At 46.4% G+C, this 22,147-nt stretch overlaps 3 protein-coding genes across 6 annotated transcripts; 2 read left to right on the top strand and 1 right to left on the bottom strand.

Moving 5' to 3' along the window:
- Positions 1-209: 209 nt before the first annotated feature.
- prdm4 (PR domain containing 4) lies at positions 210-5,493 on the top strand. Of its 3 annotated transcripts, none has more exons than XM_076153809.1 (12): positions 210-270; positions 607-673; positions 1,001-1,116; positions 1,216-1,404; positions 1,528-2,298; positions 2,452-2,601; positions 2,726-2,835; positions 2,925-3,010; positions 3,221-3,348; positions 3,491-4,030; positions 4,116-4,284; positions 4,475-5,493. In XM_076153809.1, exons 3-12 carry the CDS (start codon positions 1,002-1,004, stop codon positions 4,854-4,856), a joined length of 2,640 nt encoding a protein of 879 aa, XP_076009924.1. In that variant the 5' UTR covers positions 210-270; positions 607-673; position 1,001; the 3' UTR covers positions 4,857-5,493. The 3 variants fall into 3 exon arrangements, with proteins under 3 accessions (XP_076009924.1, XP_076009907.1, XP_076009915.1); XM_076153792.1 differs by having other exon boundaries at positions 2,726-2,844; XM_076153800.1 differs by lacking the exon at positions 210-270 and adding an exon at positions 274-351 and having other exon boundaries at positions 2,726-2,844.
- Positions 5,494-5,952: 459 nt separating this feature from the next.
- On the top strand, positions 5,953-10,403 carry tmem209 (transmembrane protein 209). Of its 2 annotated transcripts, none has more exons than XM_076154136.1 (15): positions 5,953-6,012; positions 6,282-6,466; positions 6,611-6,669; positions 6,828-6,959; positions 7,055-7,284; positions 7,455-7,659; positions 7,751-7,926; positions 8,048-8,119; positions 8,218-8,314; positions 8,538-8,663; positions 8,765-8,862; positions 8,995-9,109; positions 9,231-9,325; positions 9,527-9,600; positions 9,713-10,403. In XM_076154136.1, exons 2-15 carry the CDS (start codon positions 6,339-6,341, stop codon positions 9,765-9,767), a joined length of 1,662 nt encoding a protein of 553 aa, XP_076010251.1. In that variant the 5' UTR covers positions 5,953-6,012; positions 6,282-6,338; the 3' UTR covers positions 9,768-10,403. The 2 variants fall into 2 exon arrangements, with proteins under 2 accessions (XP_076010251.1, XP_076010242.1); XM_076154127.1 differs by having other exon boundaries at positions 5,955-6,012; positions 6,331-6,466.
- A 2,304-nt stretch (positions 10,404-12,707) lies between these two features.
- On the bottom strand, positions 12,708-22,086 carry dhx57 (DEAH (Asp-Glu-Ala-Asp/His) box polypeptide 57). The gene is made up of 25 exons (XM_076151736.1): positions 21,677-22,086; positions 21,554-21,571; positions 21,261-21,459; positions 20,798-21,178; positions 20,481-20,699; positions 19,428-20,320; positions 19,152-19,342; positions 18,943-19,064; positions 18,533-18,728; positions 18,299-18,423; positions 16,858-16,991; positions 16,663-16,717; positions 16,344-16,558; positions 16,096-16,212; positions 15,915-16,011; positions 15,521-15,694; positions 15,198-15,398; positions 14,795-15,071; positions 14,541-14,636; positions 14,345-14,428; positions 14,119-14,256; positions 13,805-13,879; positions 13,546-13,680; positions 13,085-13,285; positions 12,708-12,924 (listed from the first exon to the last, which is right to left on the bottom strand). The coding sequence occupies exons 3-25, from the start codon at positions 21,437-21,439 to the stop codon at positions 12,781-12,783; spliced, it is 4,449 nt and encodes a 1,482-aa protein (XP_076007851.1). The 5' UTR covers positions 21,440-21,459; positions 21,554-21,571; positions 21,677-22,086; the 3' UTR covers positions 12,708-12,780.
- Positions 22,087-22,147: the final 61 nt, after the last annotated feature.

The raw sequence follows: 22,147 nt of genomic DNA, 5'->3' as shown, positions 1-22,147 counted from the left end.
AAACTAAAGTTCCAAATATGTAAAGGATAAACAGTCCCAAAACTCATCTCGTAATTATTTTTCGTAATTCGTAATTATTCCTCTCATTGTGGCACATTGTAAGCGTTATCATGGTTACTATGTGTGGAATTTTGTTAATATGAGTTTTGTACAGTTTATGTATGAAGTGACTGAGAGATGACACAAACAATGCCCCACGCTTCTTCCCTACTGCGCATGCGCAGCAGGGCAACCTACTGTCATGGCCCCGCTCAGGGAGGTATTGTGTAGGTATGTTGTTGTTTTTGTGAGCGCTTGCTTTCCAAATAATCCGTATTTATGCTGAGAAACGACGGATTCTGTCACGACACGGTATATATACAGCGTCGCGTTATGGGAACACCATCGAATTCTTATTTTTGTCGAATTATTGATGTAGTTCGGGAAGGCTAACATTAGCACTGTGGGGAAACTGGATGTTTTTTCTCTAACTAGTTGCAAACACGGGCTGTTTGCGGGCATTTATGTGGAATATAACTTTAATTATATGTAGAAAAAAATGTAAGGGTACATTTTGGACCCTGTGGCGCCTCAAAGTGTCTTCATAAGAGGTGTTTTTCATGATAGGATGGTACAGCTACATGGATCCTGCAGCAGAACACGGGTACTGATGGAGACCAGTTACTGAGTACAGGTAAGGGAGCTCGCCGATTACATTCAAGGGCTTTAACTATCTTATTATGTTCATATATTCTCAAACAGACTTTGACTTGCATTCTATTATAACTTTTGTGGGGTTGTTAGAGTTCTTGTGAGGCATTTCTAAGATTTTTTTTAACTAAATTCCTTGATTTTCTTTATCTTTTGACATGCTCAACTGTGCAAAAGTATTATTATTATTGATTATTATGAGTTATATTGCTTAAGTGTGTATTGCACTGAATAGACTGCGTTATATCTCTGCTGCAGTGTGTCTCCATTGAACTTGCGGGGTTTGTAGTTAACACTGTTGCCTCTCCAGGATGAACGACATGAACCTGAGCCCCGTGGGCATGGACCAGCTCAGTGTGCCCTCAGTGAGTGGCAGCCACCTGGGTCTGCCCACATCCCCCACTCACAACCCTATCCCCACTCCAGGTAACACTAACAGAAGGCTATTTGTTACAACTTGGAACAGACTAGAAGACTATCACATATTTATGTATTTGTATTTGACTTCTTCTTCTTATGATGCAGGCATGCCGGTGGCCATCCCCAGTCTGGGTCCCTCCCTAGGCTCCCTCCCTTCAGCCCTGTCGCTGATGCTCCCCATGGGTCCGCTGGGGGACAGAGGGGTCATGTGTGGTCTGCCAGAGAGAAACTACTCCCTGCCTCCACCTCCATACCCCCACCTGGAGAGCAGCTACTTCCGACACATACTACCAGGTGAAGAACTGTGTGAGAGAGATACTGTACATGCATACGTATATACTGTTTTGTGGGGCTTAAGTCAGTAATTGTTGCACAAGACAAATAGTTTCATCATGCCTCCTATCTTCTTCATTGCAGGTATATTGTCCTACCTGGCAGACCGTCCACCGCCTCAGTACATTCATCCTAGCAGCCTCAACATGGATGGGACCCTGTCTGTGCCCAGTAACAACCCCTCAGGTATGGACCCCTACAGTGGCCATGGAGGACCCCTGGAGCAGGGCCTGGTGCCCATGGACTCCAGGCAGGTCAACGGCCAGGGGGACCTTCACCAGGCTGGTGCTCATGAGCTGGACTCCACAGGGTTGGCCATGGAGTCCCGTGTTAGCAGTCCCATGTCCCCTGACCGCATGGGTGAGGAGCTTGGCACCATGGATGGGGTTGAAATGGTGGTGGTGACCGACACACATCCGCAGCTCGGAGGAGGAAGGCAGTCGCAGCCTCACGAGGGTCTCAGCGGAGTGGACTCATCTGGTGGGGTGATGCCCCTTCACGGGCCTCCTGTGCTGGAGTTACCAGTGGTGATGGAGCCCAGTCATATGGGCGGCCGGGTAGACAATGCAGGCGGAGGAGGAGCAGGTGGACTTGGGGAGCCGCTTCACTCCAATGGGGAGCTGAACTCAGGTGTTGTCAGTGTGGTGCTCACTGGCTCCATGGCGTCCCAGAGCCAAATGGAACCGGTGTCCCTTCACGGACACTCTGGAATGGGTCTGGAGGCCGTGAACGTGTCCCCCATCACTGCTGAGGTCTCACTGGGGCCGGAAAATAACCTGGTGCTCGTCAACTCCACTCTACAGCTGGAAGATTCTACCTCCAACAAGGAGAACATGGTCTCTGCCTGCAACATCTGTGAGTGTGTGTTTGCAGTTATTCCTTCCCGCGTGGAAAAATGTATCTATTCCATTGTCAGAGGAAATGTTTTCAGATTTGTACAGGCAGTTATTATGAGTGACTGAAAGGACAATCACCCTTAGTAACTCCTGTGCTGTGACCTTCCACCAGGGTGCACACTGTGTGAGCGCTCGTATACCTCTGACTGTCCCGAGCACGGTCCAGTCACCTTCATCCCTGACACTCCCATTCAGAGCCGGGCTCGTCTCTCTCTGCCACGGCCACTGTGCCTGCGCGTCTCAGTGGCTGACCAACCACTTGGTAAGAGAGGCCACCCACTTAAACAAGACCTTCAATATTAATATTAATTATATAGCCAGCTATTTGTCTATTTCCCTCTATTTCTTCATCTGCCACTCACAAATATACTTGTGGCACCTCTCAGGAGTATTTGCACAGGAAGTCATTCCTCCAAGGACCTGCTTCGGACCAATGGTTGGCCAGCACTGCAGCAACGTAGATCTCTCTGATTGGCCAGAAAAAGACACACCTCAAGTATGGAAGGTCAGTGCGATATTCATCAGCCAGTGCAGAGCTTGCCATACACAGATGACAGTAAGAGAACATGATCTTTTCTCTCTTAGATGTACCACAACAATGTGCTGGAGTTCTGCATCGTGACAACGGATGAGAACGAATGCAACTGGATGATGTTTGTCCGCAAGGCGAGGTAAGTCGAGTCGAGTCACAGAGTCACAGATGATCGGTTTATCATTTGTCATAATAATAAGTAATAAGGAATAATATTTAAGCTGAGTAATGGAAATTCCAGCAGCAGGCAATCAATTTAATTTACCAACTATATGCATCATTATGTCCCACATATTCCACATTGTGTGTGTGTGTGTGTGTGTGTGCGTGTGCGTGTGCGTGTGTGTAGGACCAGTGAGGAGCAGAACCTGGTGGCCTACCCTGCCAACGGTAAACTGTTCTTCTGTACGACCACAGAGATCCACCCGGACCAGGAGCTGTTCTTCTATTACAGCAGAGAATACTGCAGGCTGATGGGTGAGACTCAACTTCCCTCATCAAGACTAATGATTATAATGATATAATTATGATAAACGTTAAATGTATGATTCAAAGCTTTATAGTTCAGATTTTAAGAACTCTCATCCAGCCTTGTTCTCTCATGTTTCTGTCACTGCAGGTATTTCCCAGTCGCTCATTTGCCACAAAGACTGCGGCCCGTATTCTGAGCTCAAGTCTCATCTGAGCAGCCATAACAGTAACCACAACCATAACCCACCTCCACACAGCCACAGCCCCTCACAGCAGGACCACTCTCAGCAACAACCTCAGCAGCCACAGCAACCACCGCAAGAACAACCCACACAGCAACACACTCACCAGGAAGAAAAGCTGACCAACGGGACCTCAAGCTCCTCGTCTTCCCCTTGGCCCTGCCACACCCACAGCACGGGCCACACAAACAATGATAACAGCAGCAGCAGTGGCAGCAGTAACACAAACTCTAGTAACACTACCTCCAGAGCCAACGGCAGCGGTCAGGGCCACGCAAGGGAGAAGAAATACAAATGCAGCATGTGTTCCCGGGCATTCGTCACTTCCACTAAGCTCAACGTGCACTTTATGGGGCACGTGGGGATGAAGCCTCATAAGTGTGAATACTGTAGCAAGTCCTTCAGCGACCCCAGCAACCTCAGAATGCACCTCAAGATTCACACAGGTAGGTGGCAGTGGTTTTTGCTGAGCTCACCGTTTACCCGTGCCTGCTTACTGGTGTGATTATACACTCCTTCTCCCACTAACAGGTCAGAAGAACTATAAATGCACAGTTTGTGAGAGGTTGTTCACTCAGAAATCCCACGTTGCGTCACACATGCTAATCCATACCGGCGCAGAGAAACTCAAGTGTGACCTGTGCGACCGGGCCTTCATCAGGAAACAGGATCTGAAACAGCACATGTTCTCTCACACGCAGTATGTAGACGGAATTTATTTTTAATATATTGGAGCGAGTGAGATTGTGTTGGTCTTTTTAAAAGTCTCAAGTTGACTGTGTGCTTTTATGTCTGCATCGCCCTTAATAACTGCTGTACCTTTTCAATTTGTGTTTCTTCTTCCTCCTATCGTCCATTCCATCCCCCTGGCTATCCCGCCGCCGACACAGCGAGCGTCGGATTCCGTGCCCTAAGTGCGACAAACATTTCGTCAAGACCAACCACCTGAAAAACCACATGAACTCTCACGAAGGCCGAAGGGACTTTGTCTGCGAGAAATGCCACAAAGCCTTTCTCACCAAGTATCACCTCACCCGCCACCTCAAGATATGCAAAGGGCCAAAGGCAGAAAGAGTGTCCCGTAAGGAACAGGATGTAGATGAGGAAGACGACGAAGATGAAGAAGAAGAAGAAGAGGAGGAAGATGATGATGATGAGGGCGGCAGGGTGAGAGGAAGAGTAGACAGACTTGTTGACTCGGGGAGTAATGAGGAATGTGGTTTAGATGTTGCAGGGTATAACTCCGAGAAGTCCCTATCACCCCCTCATTGACAACACTGTGCCTCTTGAGATGTCTTCTTATTTATTTACTATCATTCATTGCTGTATACTTACATACTGTGTACTTTCAGCCACATTTAATTTGCTTGGTGAAATTTTACTTAATCAGGATTTTCCAATCACATATTTTGTGTCTCGTCAGCGAACGAGTGCTGCTACAAAAGTCTTCATCACATTATACGCCCACTGATAAAGATCAGATTGTACAAAGCTTCTATTTTTATTTTACTCAGGCCCATATTAGTTGTTGGGGTTCATATAAGCTATCTGTCATTGCAATTGAATAATCATATTTCCTTTACACTATTTACTATTGATATCCAGACATCATGATGGATGCCTGATATCTGGCAGACAGAAAGTTCTGATGCCACATTCTTGACAAAGAAATATGTCATGTTGCAATTGTATGCGCCCTTTGTTCTTAATTTATAGACAATATTTTGTATAATTTCTATTTAATACAGTTGTGTGAATGAAAGTCAGTGTCTTGAAAACAGGAACCTGGGCATTATTGTGAATTCCTCATGGTGTGACTGCATACTAATTGTAAAAATGTGTTCCATTATATTTTCTGCACAATGTTTTAATAAATAAACATTTCCAGCTGGTTTATGCTGTTGGTAATAAGCACAATGGTGTGTGTTGAATAATTTATCCAGTATTTTTTTTGCAAAATACTATGTATGCTGCTACCAGCAACCAACTAACACTGGAAGCAAACAATTAAAAACCACAGGGTACAGTTCTTCAGGAATTCAGGGAAAAGACGCCTTTTCACTTTTTTATGTAAACAAGAAGAGTGCTTTAGTGACAGAAACTACAGCCTTGTCCTCCGTTGTGGACCTTCTGAATATTGCAATATACTTCTGACCACTAGGGGTCAGTCCCTCCTAAATAAACTGATAACGCGTGAGGCGCCCATACATTTCTATTTAATCAAACTTTATTTATGTAGCGCCAAGTGTTTCAAAGTACAAATTCCTACAAAAACGGTAAAAGGCCTTCACCACATTGTAAAAACAAATTTAGCAGTCAGCGGCTAACCGCAGCAACAAAGTAAAAGTGCGCATCCCCGGAAGTGTGGAAAGTTACTTCCGGGTGAAATACAAATTTAGCAGCGCCGCTGTACTCTCACATCAACGTGGTATTCATTATTTAAATTTCCACATTGTGTTTTGTCTATGTTTTTGTTTAAGTAAACGCGTTATACTTCACCCTGTTACATAAAATATATAAAGCGACTTCTTATGTTATGTTCGAATGTTTATGATGGCCAGTGTGTTAGCTTTAGCATGTCTTTTTGTGATGCTAGTTGCTTAGTGAGCTGACTTAGATACTTATTAAACACACCACACCTTTCATACACTGTTTGTTTTGTTTCTGATTTGTTGTTTAATTATTATTCTGTTACAGAGAGAATAGCCTTATGTGTATAGTAAAGATAAGCTATTTGACGCCTTAGATGCCGTTATGTTCACCCCGGTGCCAGTTATGATCGACAAGGCGCTGCGGATGCGGAGGGAGGAGCAGGCTCGACAGGTGGTCCTGGCCTGGGCCGTCCTCAACATGTCCTTAGCCGGGATGATTTACACGGAAATGTGAGTTCCAACGTCAAATTTTAATTCAGTTGTTGGTGCTGAACTTCTTTTGTTTCGTGTACCTCTGTAAAGTTAGTTACTTGACTCAAACGAACGCTATCGTTAAATTTCTTGCTCATAATTGATCAATCAACCCTCCTTTAGGTCAGGGAAATTGCTGAGCAGATACTGCAACATCACCTACTGGCCCATCTGGTACATCGGTGAGTCGCCCCACTTCACTTCCATGTGTTTACAGCTGTCTGTTAGTGTGGAAAGCTGTAGAACAATACAGTAATTTCCCTCGGGATAATATACTTTTATCTTATCTTAACAAACAACTTTCACTCCTCTTGTTTTGCATTTCCTGTTCATTTCACAGAGCTGGTGCTGGCCTCTCTCTTTAGCCTCAATGCTCTTTTTGACTTCTGGAAGTATTTCAAATACACCATGGCTCCCTCCACCATCGCCGTGAGCCCTAACCAACATCGCCTGCTCGGTCTGAGCAAGACAGGTGAGTCCGCCGCCGCTGTGATTGGCTGTTAGCCGGTCGTGTCATGAAAGCTGAGCTTCCTCTGTCTTTGTTGTTGTTGTTGGTCCTGTTCCCAGGTATTCAAGCTTCTCCGCCCCAGAAGCCAGAGAAGAAGGAGACCCCGGTTCCTGCCCAGTCTTCTCCCCTGCAGGGCCAGAGTGTGCTGAGCTTTAGTCCCTCTCGGCCGCCCACCACCAGCCCCAAGTTCTCTCCCAGCTGTGTGCCCGGGTACAGCCCCCCTCTCAGTAGCCCCTCCACCCCGAGCAGTGCTGGGGGGCCTTTTTCCCCCTCGCTGGCTTATGGAAAGGTACCTTCATCACAACACACCACCACCACCAACACACACTTTGCCTACTAGACGTGTTTAAATTTGTACAATTCCAGTGTCCATCCTTACGGTCCAGATTTGTTTCACACTCATGATCTGTGTTAAAGCTCATAAATAACCCAGACTCTGCTGTGTTGTTCCCATTTCAGGTATTGAACTACAGTCCCTCGCCCGGTTCCTCTCCCTATCCCAGCAGCATCGGACCGGTAGAAGGCTCCAGCTTAAGGGCCCGGTACCGCACCTCACCCTCGGTGTTCAACTCCCCTGGAAGTAAGGAGGACTGCATGGCCGACCTGAAGTCCCTGGAGAGGTTCCTTCACACGGAGGAGGAGAAGAGTCAACGGAGCCAGCTTGGTACAATCTCTCACCTCTGCTATTGATATTCAAGTTGATGTCGATGAGTTTCAACAAAGTCCTTCAGATAACATGGGTTACGTCTCTTTAGGGAGTCCAGAGTCTGTTTCTCCGATTCACAGCCCCACATTTTGGAACTACAACCGCTCAGTGGGGGATTACGCCCAGAGCCTGAGGAAGTTCCTGTACCAGCCCGCCTGCCGCTCTCAGGCCCCCTCAGCCCACAAAGACGAGACTGACCTGGGCTCCAAACAGGCGGCTGAGGAGGTCCGTAGATGAAGCATGAAATGAGTTTGTTCTATAATATGAATGCATAAGGGAACAACTGTATCTCCTGGATTGAAACGCCCAACTTAAATGCTTTGTTTCCTTTCCTCCTGTCGTGAAGGTTTGGGCCAGAATCACTACCAGCCGCCCAGTTGTGGATCGCATCGACAGCTGGACGGCCAAGCTGAGAAACGTAAGTGAATGTCAAAGTTTTTCCCCTGGGCCGCAAATGTAAAGGCTCTGCACATAACATACAGTATGTCATACATGTAGTTTGTGTTTCTCCTGCAGTGGATCAGCGACACTATTTTAGTCCCTCTGGTGAAGGAAATTGACTCTGTAAACAGCCAGCTGAGGAGAATGGGCTGTCCGGAGCTCCAGATAGGAGGTAAACACATGCTGCCACATATGGAGATTATTAGTTATAAGAAAGTTTGGGTGCTCATTACTTAAAGTGACAATCGTGCCCTTGAGACGGTAAATTATTGGTTTTGTGTGCGTTGTTGTAATGAGCCATAGCACAATATAAGATTGCAAAGTTAACCTGGAGTTGGTAAAGGATGTATCCTTGTGTTCTGTGCCTCACTAATGTTCCCTCTCTCCTGCATCAGAGGCCAGCATAAGCAGCCTGAAGCAGGCAGCGGTGATGAAGGCCTCATCCATCCCCACTATGAACTCTATCGTCCAATACCTGGACATCACACCCAACCAGGAGTATGTGGTGGACCGGATAAAGGGTAAGTCTGTGTGTCAATGTGTTTGTCTGGTCACATCGGTACGAAATGGAGTGAAGAATGATCATATTTCCTATTTTGGTGCGTTCATTCTTTCATTTCAGAGCTGGCACACAGCGGCTGTATGAGCTCGTTCCGCTGGAATGGTGGGGGGGATCTGAAGAGCCGGAAGTGGGACACGGACCTCCCCACCGACTGTGCTGTGAGTCTGCACACACGTGTTTACTGTAATGATGCAATGTGGATCCTTCAGCAAAGGCTACACACTCCTGTGTTCAGTCTGATATGAAGGACTTGTTGGTATCAGTTATTCAAAGGTTTGTCTTCCCTTTAGATCCTCATGCACATGTTTTGCACGTACCTGGACTCACGACTGCCTCCACACCCCAAATACCCGGATGGGAAGACTTTCACGTCGCAGCATTTTAGCCACACCCCCGACAAACCTGGCAAGTACACACATACGCACGCACGCCGGCCTCAACACAAAGACGTAGAGCCATTTCTGCTATGCCAGGTACGAGCCCCACTCTCACGTTTCAGTGTTTCATATTCATATGTCTGTTACAGATGTGGCCAAAGAGAAGTTCTGCATCCACCAGAGCAGCACAGGCCCGCCTCACTACCAGCTCATCTACCAGGGACATATCTACAGTCTGCCTAAGGTGAGGCATGTTTCCCCTCTTCAGGGCTCATTCAAACAGACAACCTTAGACTTGGTTTGACCTTTGCTGAAAGGAGAAATTGTTTGCTCTCTCTCTCTCTCGTGCTCATGTAAGAAGTCATTCAGAAACTTTTCAGGCTGCATCTCTTTCTGGTTACATTTACATTGTAATGACATGGAGCCATTTGGATTGCTGTTGCAGGGCAGGAACAACCTGTTTCACACAGTCCTCATGTTCCTCTACGTCATTAAGACCAAGGAGTCCGGGATGCTGGGGTAAAGCACTTTAATACCAAAGTCTACTAATACTAGAAGATTATCAGCTTAGATTACGGCAAAAACATTGGATATGATGTGACATTGAAACAGCTTTCCGTGCTTCTTTCAGGAGAGTAAACCTGGGTCTATCCGGTGTGAATATCATGTGGATATTTGAAGGTTGATGCAGTGGAAATGAACGAGCATCAAAGGGATGCAAGCAGGTGTTTACCTACCACCCAAGTGCAGAGTGATGTGGCGTGTTGGAACACAGCCTTAGTGTGTGTATGGATGCTCTCTACAGGGCACCCTGGAAAAGCAGCACTTGGAAAATACATTAAAAGACATTTTGGCAATTTCTCAATTTTAGTGTCAGACTTGGTGACAAAACGACATTTTAAGAATGTGTGTTTGTTACAACCCAGTGCTCTTATGACTCAGTCCAGAGCTGTGTAAGACTGTTTTGGTGGTCTAATTATTTTATGTTTTGAGAATGTAAAATAAAGCAATATACCTCAGATTTATCTGCTGGGGTTCAAAGGGCTCAAACCCTCTTGTGTGAATGTAAATACATGTTGACTTTTGCTTGTTTTTCTTGAGAAACCTGAAATACAAACTTTACTATTATACTTAGCTGCATTGTAACACAGCAGTGTGGTTATTCATTTGTTTATGGGAAGTTATGTTACTGTCTGAATCCATGCTCACACTATCAGGCTGCCTGGTGTTGACCTGTCTGGATTCTTCATGGAGACTGCCTGCTTTCAGTGATGCCATTTTTTAAGAATTTCACACAACAAATGAGAATAAAATTGATACGTGAAAACAAGTGTCTGTCTTTTGATCTGAATCTGCTGACATCCACTTAAGCTGTATTGGCACATAGTCACATTGTGCACATGATGGCTACATATACTGTGTTTGTTGGGGGAATATTACTCAGACCCACGCCACTCTGATTATGGTCATACAGCCCAAACTCCCACAAGACTCTTCCGTGGCTCCCCTTAGCAGCAGCAAACGATCAGATCAGAGTAATGCAGGTTGGATATCTCAATATTATACATGAATTAAACAAGGAATGCAGCATACACCCTCATTATTCCAGAGAATGTTCATCCATACAGCCTATAGATGCAAGTAGAAATGTCTAACAGAGTATTCATTTGTTTTCCAATATAGAGCACACACTCTTCCCCTGCATATCCTCACCAACAGAGATGAGGGGTTCTCATCACATTTATACACACAAGCGCCTACTTATTGACCTATAAAGAAGATAAGCATGAGTTACCAACAAAAAGGTAATAGGCACTTTTCTTCATCTGCAAAGTAGTGGAGTAGTTACTCAGCCCTATCTGATATGCAGGTTGGGGCGCATTACTTTACTGTATAACGGCTTAATTTACCACAGCCATTCTGTGCTGGAAATGCTTGAAAAGTGTATTCAATATGGGCAAAGGTGTACGAACCCTTTGAAAAGTATCGTGTCAAATAACAAAATGGTACATGGCACTGCACTAGCACCAACACGGAGAACCTGCTTTACAAATCCACCCATCAGATGGCGCCATTAACCAGACATACCATGGTGCATTCTCTTTACTTTGGCTCATCTACTTCTTCTTTTTTGTGCTCTTCTTTTTCTTCTTTGTAGTTGGCTTGGGCCATCCAAAGCCTCTGAAGTTCAGACAGTCCATGGCATTGTGGGCAATGTAGTAGACATTCTCTCTGGCTGCTGGGCTGAGGATGTCCACCTCCGTCTTGGTGGGTTTGGCACTAGAGGGCTTCTTTTTAGACGACTTTAGTGACCCGGTCTTCTTCTTCGTTGGCTTGGCTCTGTTGGAATGCGGTTTCTTGGATTTGGTGGGCTTTGAAGAAAAGACAAGTTTGGTTTTGCTCCCGTTTGACGACATCATTCAGAATAGTGTAAAATTCAGCTTTACCATTGTGAAAGACACCAATGTCCCTTGCTGTGCGATAAGTGAGCTTTCTGTAAGTAAGTTAATCATACAATGTTATATAAACAGCTGATCACAATAGCAACATTTTTAACAAGTATGTTCAGCTTTCGGGCCAAACTGCTTAAACAAAAAGGTACAAGTCACAATTTTGAAAGTCTTTCATCTTACCAGTTCTGGACTTGGCACTGTCTTGGGGTGATGAAATGGCTTCAGCCAGGACAGTGATACCCCGTTTGTTTATGTCCCGTTGTCGTAGAGACAGCCTTTACCCATTGTGTAAATGAAGGGGCCGGCCTCTTCCACAATGAGCCGGCATTCTTAACACCTTTTATTGCAACTGAGATGCATCTAGACTTCACCCTGTACAACGCGTACACATTTGAGTATAAAGAGTTTATAATATAATCAATACAAATGAAAAACAATTGCCAGCTCTTCACTTTTAATTTTTTGTGTACAGGAATTAAGACTTTAAGATTATGTCTCAAATTCTTTGGCAACACCACCCAAAGCCCTTGCTTTCACCTTGTGAAATTGTGATTTTGACATCATTGTAACATCTAAATACATTCCATTAATGTAAAGCAACTGAACATGCCATGCAGCAGCTCTTGGGGCTTTCGATCGTGCAATAAATAAATAATCACAAACGTAAGAAGTATGCATTCACTGTCATAACAAGAAATCCAATATGGACTCCAAACTTCTCTGTTGTGAGACCCACACCGCATAATACGAAAATGTGTCCAGGATGAAAGAATGAATGGAGAAAGTCATAGAAATTTCCATCATGGAACATTCAGTCACGTGCCCACTGACTGTATGTGGCATAAAAAACGATTGCAGTTCATTCAGAAGTGCCAGTGTAAACAATTCTGTGCAGCTGACCTGCAGAGTCATTTCCAAGACAAAGTTAAGACTTAAAAACCCCACGATGCAGCTTTGATACTGTGTAGCTTGCGGCTCATGGTAATAAGGAGACTTGTTAGTTCATAGGATTTGCCCTGAGTGAGCTTTCTGTAAGTAAGTAAATCATACAATGACACAGAAGAAAGACTCCATCAGTTCCAGTAGATCCCTTTCTGGCATAATTAAGTTCATGATTAATCAGGACTAAAAGGCATCGGTACAGGAGCACATTCACTACAGAGCTCCATGCACTTCATGTGAATCAAAGTGTGTATTCACATGATACAGCAGGTTGTTTCTTTAGCCGGACTGATAAGGAGCCGTGTTACTGTGTGGAGATGAGCTTGACGATCATGTGGATGATGCGGGAGCCGCGGGGACACCTGCACAGGTCCATGCTTGGGGATCTGATCTTGTCCTCCAGCAGCTCATCCAGCTCCCAGCGTAGCTTCTGCAGCAGCTCAGCCACCTGAAAAACAAACACACACCCACACATGTAAACAGCATTTGTCACCTGAAATGTGGACGGGTAATTCAACATAAGGCATCTCAAACAGCATCTCAGCCTCAGATGGTTCTAAACTATTCTCCCCAACTTATCATCCAAACAAACCACTCATCCCTCTAACCTGACAAGAGGCAGTAGGGAACACAATCCATCCATCATCCAGGGAGATGACAAACTCCCCCTTGCGCAGGTTCACGTGGACCTCGCTGCCTCCAAACATCACCAGCGGGTAGACAGACACCATGCTGCAGTCCCTGATGAAGACACGACTAGTCTTCACCTTCTCGTGGTAGACCAAGTATGGGCTGTCATAGTGGCGCACCTGGGTCACACACACACACACACACACACACACACACACACACACACACACACACACACACACACACACACACACACACACACACACACACACACACACACACACACACACACACACACACACACACACACACACACACACACACACAGACACAGACACAGACACACACACACACACACACACAGAAGGGTCACACACAGAAGAGTCAGAGGGCTTTGTTTGTAGCATTAGCTTTTTGGTACAAGGTTCCATCATCTCACGGTGTAGTTGACGGAGGACGGGTGCACGTGGACGCAGCCGTCGTTCTTGGTCATGAAACGCAGCTCCTCAGCTTTGGGTTGCATCTTCATTGCTCCTTTGCTGGTCTGCTTGAATTTCCCCTGAGGAGAGCAGACCTGGAACCACATCAAGCAAAGCATACTGAAAGAGACTGAATAACGATAACGAGTGAGAAAGTTAAGAATTGACCGATGTAGCGCCTCTAGTTTTCCTTCTCCGCTACACTGAGTGAATGCATACCTGAACCACATTGGGATAGAGGGCAGCACAAAGCATGGCAGACATCAGCTGAATGTTGTCCGAGTACAGGTTGGCCTGAGACAGGAAGGAGGTGTTAATGTGTGTGTGCCTGCATGTATTATGAAAAGGCTCTGTCTAGAACTGAGAGGTACAAATATCTAGAAAACACAAGATTCTGAGTGTGAAATGTTAGATAGCCAAGTAAGTCTACGTTAGTAATGTTGTTACCGGTTTTAAAAAGACTAAACTAGACAGCACTCGGTTTTACCATGCTCCAAACTTCCAATCCAAAATGTAATATGTATGCGTGTCACCTCAGGGCCAGTCGCCTCAAGAACGCCATCGGTGCCCTTAGCGCACATCCTCTCTATGATCCTGGCTCTCAGACCCTCCTTGACAAAGCCGATGTCAGACAGCAGCTCAGCAAACTGCCTCTTCAGACTGGCAATTTCCTACAAATGCATGAATAGGGATTATTACAAAATGATCAGATGATGGTAAAAGCAGGAGGACTGTCCACACATTGTAGCTGAGACCGACCTGTAAGCCGCGCCAAGACAGGAAGTTCTCCCTGCAGTAATGGAAGCCAGACTGGTTGCCGTTCTTTGCTGCGCTGCACCACCCCTGTAAGGGAGAAAATCAATATATGACATCACAAATAGAGGACACAATAGCTTCATCAGTGCTGCTAAATGTAAGAATTGTTTTAAGTATTCCTGGTAAGCCCGGCTGGTACCTTATAGGCCTGTAACAAAGCTATATGGTCGCTATTGGCAAGGGCAAAGCTCAGTTTCTTCTCATTGGCTTCCTCCCTCTTATCCCATGGAGACACCTGGAACATAGGAGGAAGACGAACAGTGTTAAGAAACAATGGTAGTTTTGGAATTATGAACAAAAACAGCATTTGCCATCTGACTGTTTCATTAGTAATCCTAGAATGACCAGTGCTACAGAGGAGTAATGTGTGTCAGTAGCAAGCAGGGGCCTTACAAACGGTGATTTGAAGGCCAGGCTGGCAGCGATGGTGAGTGCTGGGTCGAGGCAGCGGAAAATGGCGCCCAGCAGCATGAGTTTTCCAATGCGCACGTCTACGGGCAGGCAGGCCAGGTGGTAGCCCAGCGGGGTGAGCTTCTCATCTGCAGTTAGAGCGCCCAGGTCCTGCAGGCGCTGCTTGGCAGCATCCGTGCTTTCAAGAGCCGGGGGCTCAATTAGCCGGGAGAAGACCGACTCCAGCAGCTGCTCAACAAACATGTCCAGGATTTTGATTCTGTTGGAGAGAGATACCAGCACAGAGAATGACTGTTTGGCCTCTAAATGAGCATCTCTCTCATAAACCACTACTATGTTTTATTTAAGGAGACAACAAATCTTGTCTACAAGCAGAAGGCTGTACCGGAGACAGAGCTGCTCCAGGGGAACTCTCTGGATCTCAGGCAGCTGCTGCTCGGCCAGCTGGTGCTGGAAGCAGTGGCTGGTAAAGAGGTGGAAGCAGACGCCCGAGGCCACTCGACCGGCTCGGCCCCTCCTCTGCAGCGCGTTGGCCCGAGACACCCACGAGTCCTCCAAGCTCTCCATGCTCTTGGACGCATCGTATCTGTGAACGCAGACAAGATTTCAACATGGCAAAGGCTGCAACGCTCAGTCCGTACTGAATCTAGATACACCGCACATAAAGCAGCAACCATCGTATCGTTTCTTCGTTTCAGATAAAATTACCTTTTTTCCTTCATCTTGCCTGAGTCGATGACATACACCACGTCGTCAATGGTTACCGAGGTCTCAGCGATGTTGGTGGAGATGATGATCTTGGTGACGCCTTCCGGGGGTCGACTGAAAACCGCCTGCTGCTCCTCATTGGACAAGGATGAGTGGAGTGGGTAAACCACACACCTGATGGGAGTTTGGAGAGATGGTTGGATTAGATTATAGCCTATATAATCAATATTTGACTTCTGATACATTTTTGGTTGTACTGCAGCTCCCAACTTAAGAGAACAAAGAAAACTAAGTGGAATGTAAAAAACTAAGTGGAATGTAAAAAAAGAAATTTTACTTCCGAACACACACACACACACACACACATACATACAGTACATGTCTGAACACACACCTGGTTGCGCGCCTGTTGTTGAACACTCTGTTGGACTGCAGCTGCTCGTACAGCATCTTGATCTCGGCTAAACCCGGCATAAACACCAGCACTGCACCTGGAAACAGAAAGCACAAGGTCGCATCAGAGTCCAACAATGCTGCAGAGAAACGGTCCCAAGCCTCCAGCGTTGGGATCTAACCTGGGGGATAGTTGTGCCGTCCATCCACGATCCACTCCAGCAGGTTCTCCACCAGGTCCATGTTGATCTTGTCCAGGTCCATGGCTGCAATGGTCTTCAGCACAGACTTCTTAGTGTCTAAATCGGGGACAAAACAATGGATGTGGAACAGAAGGGAGAGTGAATCATTTCCGTGCACAACTGAGTGTCAAGATTTGTTGACTATGTTGAATATTCATCAGAAAGTTTAGTAAATATTTTCTATTCACCTTTATATCGCATTGTGAGTTCCTGGAAGTTGAGCTGCTGGTCTGGGATGGAGTCTTTGATGAAGTCCTTCTTATAGAAAGACGTAAAGTTCCAAGAGTCATCATCAAAGGCATCCGCTGTGTCCTTTGTCCTTCCTCGGCTTCCCTGACCACTTGCGGAAGACGAATTCTGTTTTCCTGAGCGTTTGTACGGACTGCCGTCCTCAATCACAAAGCTGGGGGAAGGCAAATGAAGTGAGTGTGTGTGCCGTGACAGAAGTTAATACATGCTCTGGAAATTTGATTACAAACTCCGGGGGCGAAGCTGTGACGTGCTTACTTGGTTTTAGCGAGGGCGTCTTCAAGGAAGAACTGGTCAACAGGGAAAGTGCGTCCTTGATGAGAATGAACAAAACAATGAGATTTCAAGAGCAGATTTGGAAGGAGGTGCATGGAATCTGTGTGTGTGTGTGTGTGTGTGTGTGTGTGTGTGTGTGTGTGTGTGTGTGTGTGTGTGTGTGTGCTGTGTGACTACCTGGTATGTGGATGGTGGGACAGTTAAAGAAATATTGAGAGAAGAGGTTGGCGTTAAGTGTGGCACTCATTAGAATGATCTTCAGGTCTGGCCTCTGCATCATCAGGTCTTTCAGCACCAAGAGTAAGAAGTCACTGACCAAAGAAACATGGAAAAGACAGGAAAAGTGTTAGGATATTGCCACACTAAGTTGCTGATTTACAGTGGAACATACAACATGGGAAGACCTGCTATCGTTCAGGACTCCGCCAAGTGGGACCATATCTGAGATTTACAGCCGTATTCTGGACCTCGGGACCTATCTAACTCGAAAACACGGGCTGCTTGGGAGACTGAACTCGAACTCCATCTGGACTGGTGGGACGATACCATACGCAACCTGCATACTGCCTCATCCTGTGCCTGTCTCGCTCTCATCCAGTTCAAGGTCGTGCACAGGGTCCACTTCTCTAAATCCAGATTGGCCGAAATGTACACAGACGTAGATGACAAATGTAATAGAAGTTCGATGCCTCACTGTAACTTAAGCCACATGTTTTTTCTCCTCAACTGCTGGGCGGGTTACTTCAGCATACTGTCCACCATATCGGGAATTCAAGTTCAACCCTCCCCTTATATTGCCATCTTCGGTACTCCGTATGACCTACACCGTTTTAACACCCCACAAAAGGAAATCATCATGTTCACCTCTTTGCTTGCCAGATGACACCTGCTCCTACATTGGAAATCCCTCACCCGTCCCTCTATTTTGCAATGGCTTAAGGATACCATGTACTTTCTTAAGACTCGAGAAAATCAAATGCACTATGAGGAACCACACTGATAAATTCTATCAGAGATGGCAACCTTTTCTCTCCTATTTCACAGATCTACAGGCTATGCCAGACCAGTGACTGATCACCAGAACACAGATCAGTTCCTTTTTATTTTATTTTTTCATTTTATTTAGCATTTCAGGCAGTCCAAGACGGGGGTGTGTGAATGCGGGGTTGTGTGACTGTGGGGTTGGGTGGGGTTTTGGGGTGGGATGTCCTCTCTCTGTTTCTCCCCCATCTCTCGCTCTCTCAACCTATGATGCGATTTGTACTAGCCTACATTGCTGTTTGACATCATCCTGTCAGTTCTGTATGTACCCTATGACAACATTGCAACTCCAGTCCACTTGTACTCTACCTCAGGGTCTATATATAAAGTTCAACAACAATAGTAGTGATAATACAACCTTCCTCCTTTCTCTCTATCTCTCCTCTTTCCCCTCTTTCTATATAAAAAAAACATCTCCAAAATATCCTACACCTGTATGCACAATGTCATGTACAATATCTGCTCCAATAAAAACAAATTGCAAAAAAAAAAAACTGGAACATATATAAGACCAATACAACTATGGATGAACATACAAAATATGTCCAGGAAGTAGCAGTGCTCTTCACAATCTCACCTCTCCTCTGTGCGCTCGTGTACCTCGTCCACGATTACATGCGAGACTCCTTTGAGCTCTGCCTCGCCCTCCAGCCTCCTCAGCAACACGCCCGTGGTGCAGTACAGCAGTCGGGTGGCGGACGACTAACGGAACAGAGTAGTGTGTAACGTAAAAAATGGGGAAATGGGAGCAAGTCCAGGACAAACTGCTATACTTAAGTTAGAGTTATATAGATATGAGATAAGCCCGTACCCTGACTGTCTCCAGGCGGATCTGGTAGCCCACAGAGTTGCCCAGAGACTCGGCCCTCTCCTGTGCCACTCTCTGAGCCACGGCGATGGCGGAGATACGGCGTGGCTGGGTACAGATGATGTTGGCCACCTGCACTGCTGGACCACTCAGGGAGGCATCCAGAATAAACTGAGGGATCTGCGTGGTTTTTCCACAGCTTCAGAGGAAGAACAACAGATGAGACGCCATTAAAGAGGAAGTCAAGTCAGTCAAGCCGCAGCTCTTTAAAATCCCTCATATTCTTTACATCTTTGGGTTTTTTATGCATTTTCTTAAATATATAACAATAATAACTTCTATACTTATATATACATATTTGCCCTTTTCATTGATGTCCCTAGCTCATGTTTGTATTTGACTCTGTGACCCACCCAGTCATGCCGCTGACCACCAGTACTTGACACCGGTCCAACATCTCCAGGATGTTTTCTTTCTCTTGCCAGGCCGGCAGCTTCTTCCTCTGCTCCAGCATGGACCTGAAACGCCTGGACGCCTGGGTTGACAGAAGGGTGAAAGGTCAGCAGCGCGTTAAATGCAGCCATGATGAGACTAGAGTAAAAAAAGAACAGAATGTTTTTACCTGCTTCCGTCGGAACTCTTGGCACAGTTTGCCGTTCTCCTGCACTAAGTTGTCCATCTTCATCTCGTGCTTCCTCACCATCCTCTTTCTCAAATTGACGTAACTCTCAGCCTCAACTGGGACAGCGCTGTCCTCGTCTTCCTCATCCTCCTCTCTCTCATCCAGCTCCTCTGACTCTCCCATTTCTTTAACTAGAAGAACAGATGTGTACAGGTTTGAGCTTGATTTAGAGAACAATTTAAATGATCAAGACAGGAAATAGATAAGTTCCCTCACCATCTGTGCGTCTCTGGTTTTTTAAGCCACTGTCAGGTGGAATAGTCCTTGTGTTGTTACTGCTACACGCAGTACTGCTCCTGTTTTCCTGAGCGGACACATGGCTCTTTACAGCGGTAATCTTGGCTGTGTTCACGGAGGGAGGAGCAACCGTGACAACAGGCGGTGGGGAGCTGTATTTGTGATGACTGACAGACAGCAGTTCATTCATGGTGTCTTCGTCCTCGCACAAGGTGATCAAGGTGTAAACAACAGGCTCTCCGCTCTTTGCTGCAGCCAGAGCCTCGCCAAACAATCTCTCAGTGACACTGAGTCTCCCTGCGGCTTCAACAGATTCATCGTTTGTACTGAACGCTACTACTGGGGCTTGAAACGGGTACCGGTTCCCCTTGGTGAAACGGATCTCTAGTTCATACTCAGGAGGGGAATAGCTGCTAAACCCAGGCCGGCTGGGACCCGTGTCTGAGGAGCCAGCCTCAGGCTTTCCTTTGGTGGGTAACTGGTGTTTGAACTTGCACTTGTCGCCGAACCGACAGCCTTGTCCTTTCAGGAAAAATCGGCAAACATCGCGCATGTTCACAGATCCTGCACCAGGTCGGTCTTTCTTCACAGCCTTGTTGGCCAGGAACGAGAGCTCCAGGGTTATGGTCCAGACTGCATTGGAAATACGCTCGCTGAAGCGCTCACCGTAAATGGCAGCCAGGGCCAGAGCTTCTTCCTGCCTCTGGTTCAAGCACTCATCCATCGGGACCCCTTCAAGGCCATCGGGGGAAACCGTTTTTTGGCCGTATCGCTCACAGTAAACCTGATGGAGGAGTTGTTCCAGAGTTGCCCCAAATTCCCCTCCACCGGACCCAAGTGCCTGCTTGCTGCGTTCCTTATCAAACCCATACCTGCAGTGAGACAGGAGAGAGGATCCCACAGGAAGAGAGAAGCGTCAGGAAACAAGTTCAATCATCAAATTAGTACAAAACACCGGCAATATTCTTTTTTTTCATTCCTGGCTAACCAGCAGGAAACAAACTGGGTCTGGATCTCAGCTCTCCATGTCACCTGAAGAGTTTTCCAATGGCAAATAAGGAGATAATGGGCTCAGCAGGGGGGCGTTCTTCATCAGACTCCAGGTCACTCACAGAGCTGTCTGCTCTCTCCACAGGCTCGTCATGAGTGGCCCAGTACTGTCCCTCCTCACGGGGATCCAACTCATCATGTTCCTCCGCCTCAAAGCCTTCCTCTTCCTCTTCTTCTCCTGAATAATCTGAATCTGATTCACTGAGACAGAGAAGGTGGAGTTTCATTGTTTAGTTCTCCACTTAAACAAAAGAGGCATTCTAATCACTTTCTTAGATTAAATCATAAATGAAACTCACTCATTTGAACCATCGAGGTCCAGCGTCTGCAGCTCCCACAGCAGCTCCTTCAGCTGCTCCTGGTTCTCATTAGTCATGAAGATCTTTTGCGAAGGCATGGAGCTCATTGATTCTGGCCTCGTGTATGCTCCATTGTCATATGACCTTGGACCAGGACCGGGACTGGGACCGGGACCACGGCAAGGTCTGATTCCCACCAAGGATTTGGGGAGCCCCCTTCCTCTGCTTCTCCCATTGCCTCTGCCCTCACTGGGTCGATCCCTTCCTCTACCTCCTCTCCCTCCTCCTCCTCCTCTCCCTCCTCCTCCTCCTCCTCCTCCTCTCCCTCCTCTTCCAAAGTCACGTCCGCCTCCACCTCGTCCCCTGCCCCCCGAGGCAGATCTGCAGATAAACAGGAAGATGCCAGTTAGAAAGAGAGAAAAACTTGTAATTTGATTGATAATCTAATGTTTGAGTTTTAAACCTGGGGGCAGCTGGAGCATCAAGGCAGAAAAAATCATCCAGATCCAGCGAGCTTGCTCCTTTCCTGCTACCACCACCTCCTCCTCCTCCACCGCCTCCTCCTCCTCTACCTCCTCTTGGCTTGTTGAACTTGCCCCCTCCCCTGTTGGGCTTCCATCCCTTCCCCTTCCTCGCACTCATTTCTCTGTCGGCAGTGAGACCTGTACATGTTCGATCACAGATAAAACAACAATAAAGCCATTTCTATACACATTTCTATACACACAGCTGACAAACCAACCAATCAACCCTCACCTTATATCAGCAAACAAGCTGTGAAGAGAGAACATAAGATGGTTAAATCCTTTGTGCTGAAAGTATCCAGTGATGTTGTTGATGTGTGGCCGTTGCGGATACATGCAGCTACTATCCACGCACTTGCGCTTGCTAGTTGTTCCACAGTTGAATTTGATGGAAGCGATGAGATGGTGGCTGACACACAGCGCTAGTGGCTACTCTTATGCAACCGGACTGAGTGTGAAAATGTTTCTCCCTGCCGGACTGGCTGGCATAGTGCTTTGTTATGTAAATAAAACAGAACCAGTCAGCTTCAAGTTACTAGCGATTTAGCTAACACGCTAACACCTGGTTAGCAAGCTCACTTCTGATGGAACAAGTCAAGTGAGGAAAGTTTCTCACGAATAGTTAAGGCGTAAGCACACAAAAATAGAGAAGTGTGACACAGCGGACTGATAATGAAGGACTGTACTGGTGGAATAAACTTTAAAAATACGTATAAAGAAACTTAAAGCATTGTTGGCGTAGGCACCGGTGTCCTGCAGCTCTCTCATTGGTGGAGAGCCAGGGGTCATATTTTCATTTCCGGTAACGTTTTGAAATATTTTTAAA

The sequence above is a fragment of the Genypterus blacodes genome, unplaced genomic scaffold, assembly GCF_046128005.1.
Source record: "Genypterus blacodes isolate CSIRO-AG114 ecotype Tasmania unplaced genomic scaffold, CSIRO-AGI_Gbla_v1 ptg000007l_1, whole genome shotgun sequence".
NCBI classification, from domain to species: domain Eukaryota; kingdom Metazoa; phylum Chordata; class Actinopteri; order Ophidiiformes; family Ophidiidae; genus Genypterus; species Genypterus blacodes.
This window is presented reverse-complemented; position numbering and strand designations above follow the sequence as displayed.

Bases quoted from the DNA above. Each gene is read 5' to 3' on its own strand.
- prdm4 (XM_076153792.1), top strand. From the start codon at position 1,002: ATGAACGACATGAACCTGAGCCCCGTGGGCATGGACCAGCTCAGTGTG. The intron at 1,117-1,215 runs GTAACACTAACA...CTTATGATGCAG, and splicing joins CAACCCTATCCCCACTCCAG to GCATGCCGGTGGCCATCCCC. The intron at 2,299-2,451 runs GTGAGTGTGTGT...ACCTTCCACCAG, and splicing joins GGTCTCTGCCTGCAACATCT to GGTGCACACTGTGTGAGCGC.
- tmem209 (XM_076154136.1), top strand. From the start codon at position 6,339: ATGTTCACCCCGGTGCCAGTTATGATCGACAAGGCGCTGCGGATGCGG. The intron at 6,960-7,054 runs GTGAGTCCGCCG...TCCTGTTCCCAG, and splicing joins GCTCGGTCTGAGCAAGACAG to GTATTCAAGCTTCTCCGCCC. The intron at 8,863-8,994 runs GTGAGTCTGCAC...TCTTCCCTTTAG, and splicing joins ACCTCCCCACCGACTGTGCT to ATCCTCATGCACATGTTTTG.
- dhx57 (XM_076151736.1), bottom strand. From the start codon at position 21,439: ATGAGTGCGAGGAAGGGGAAGGGATGGAAGCCCAACAGGGGAGGGGGC. The intron at 19,343-19,427 runs GTGAGGGAACTT...CTGTTCTTCTAG, and splicing joins AAACCAGAGACGCACAGATG to TTAAAGAAATGGGAGAGTCA. The intron at 13,880-14,118 runs GTGACACGCATA...TTCCTGTCTCAG, and splicing joins TTGAGGCGACTGGCCCTGAG to GCCAACCTGTACTCGGACAA.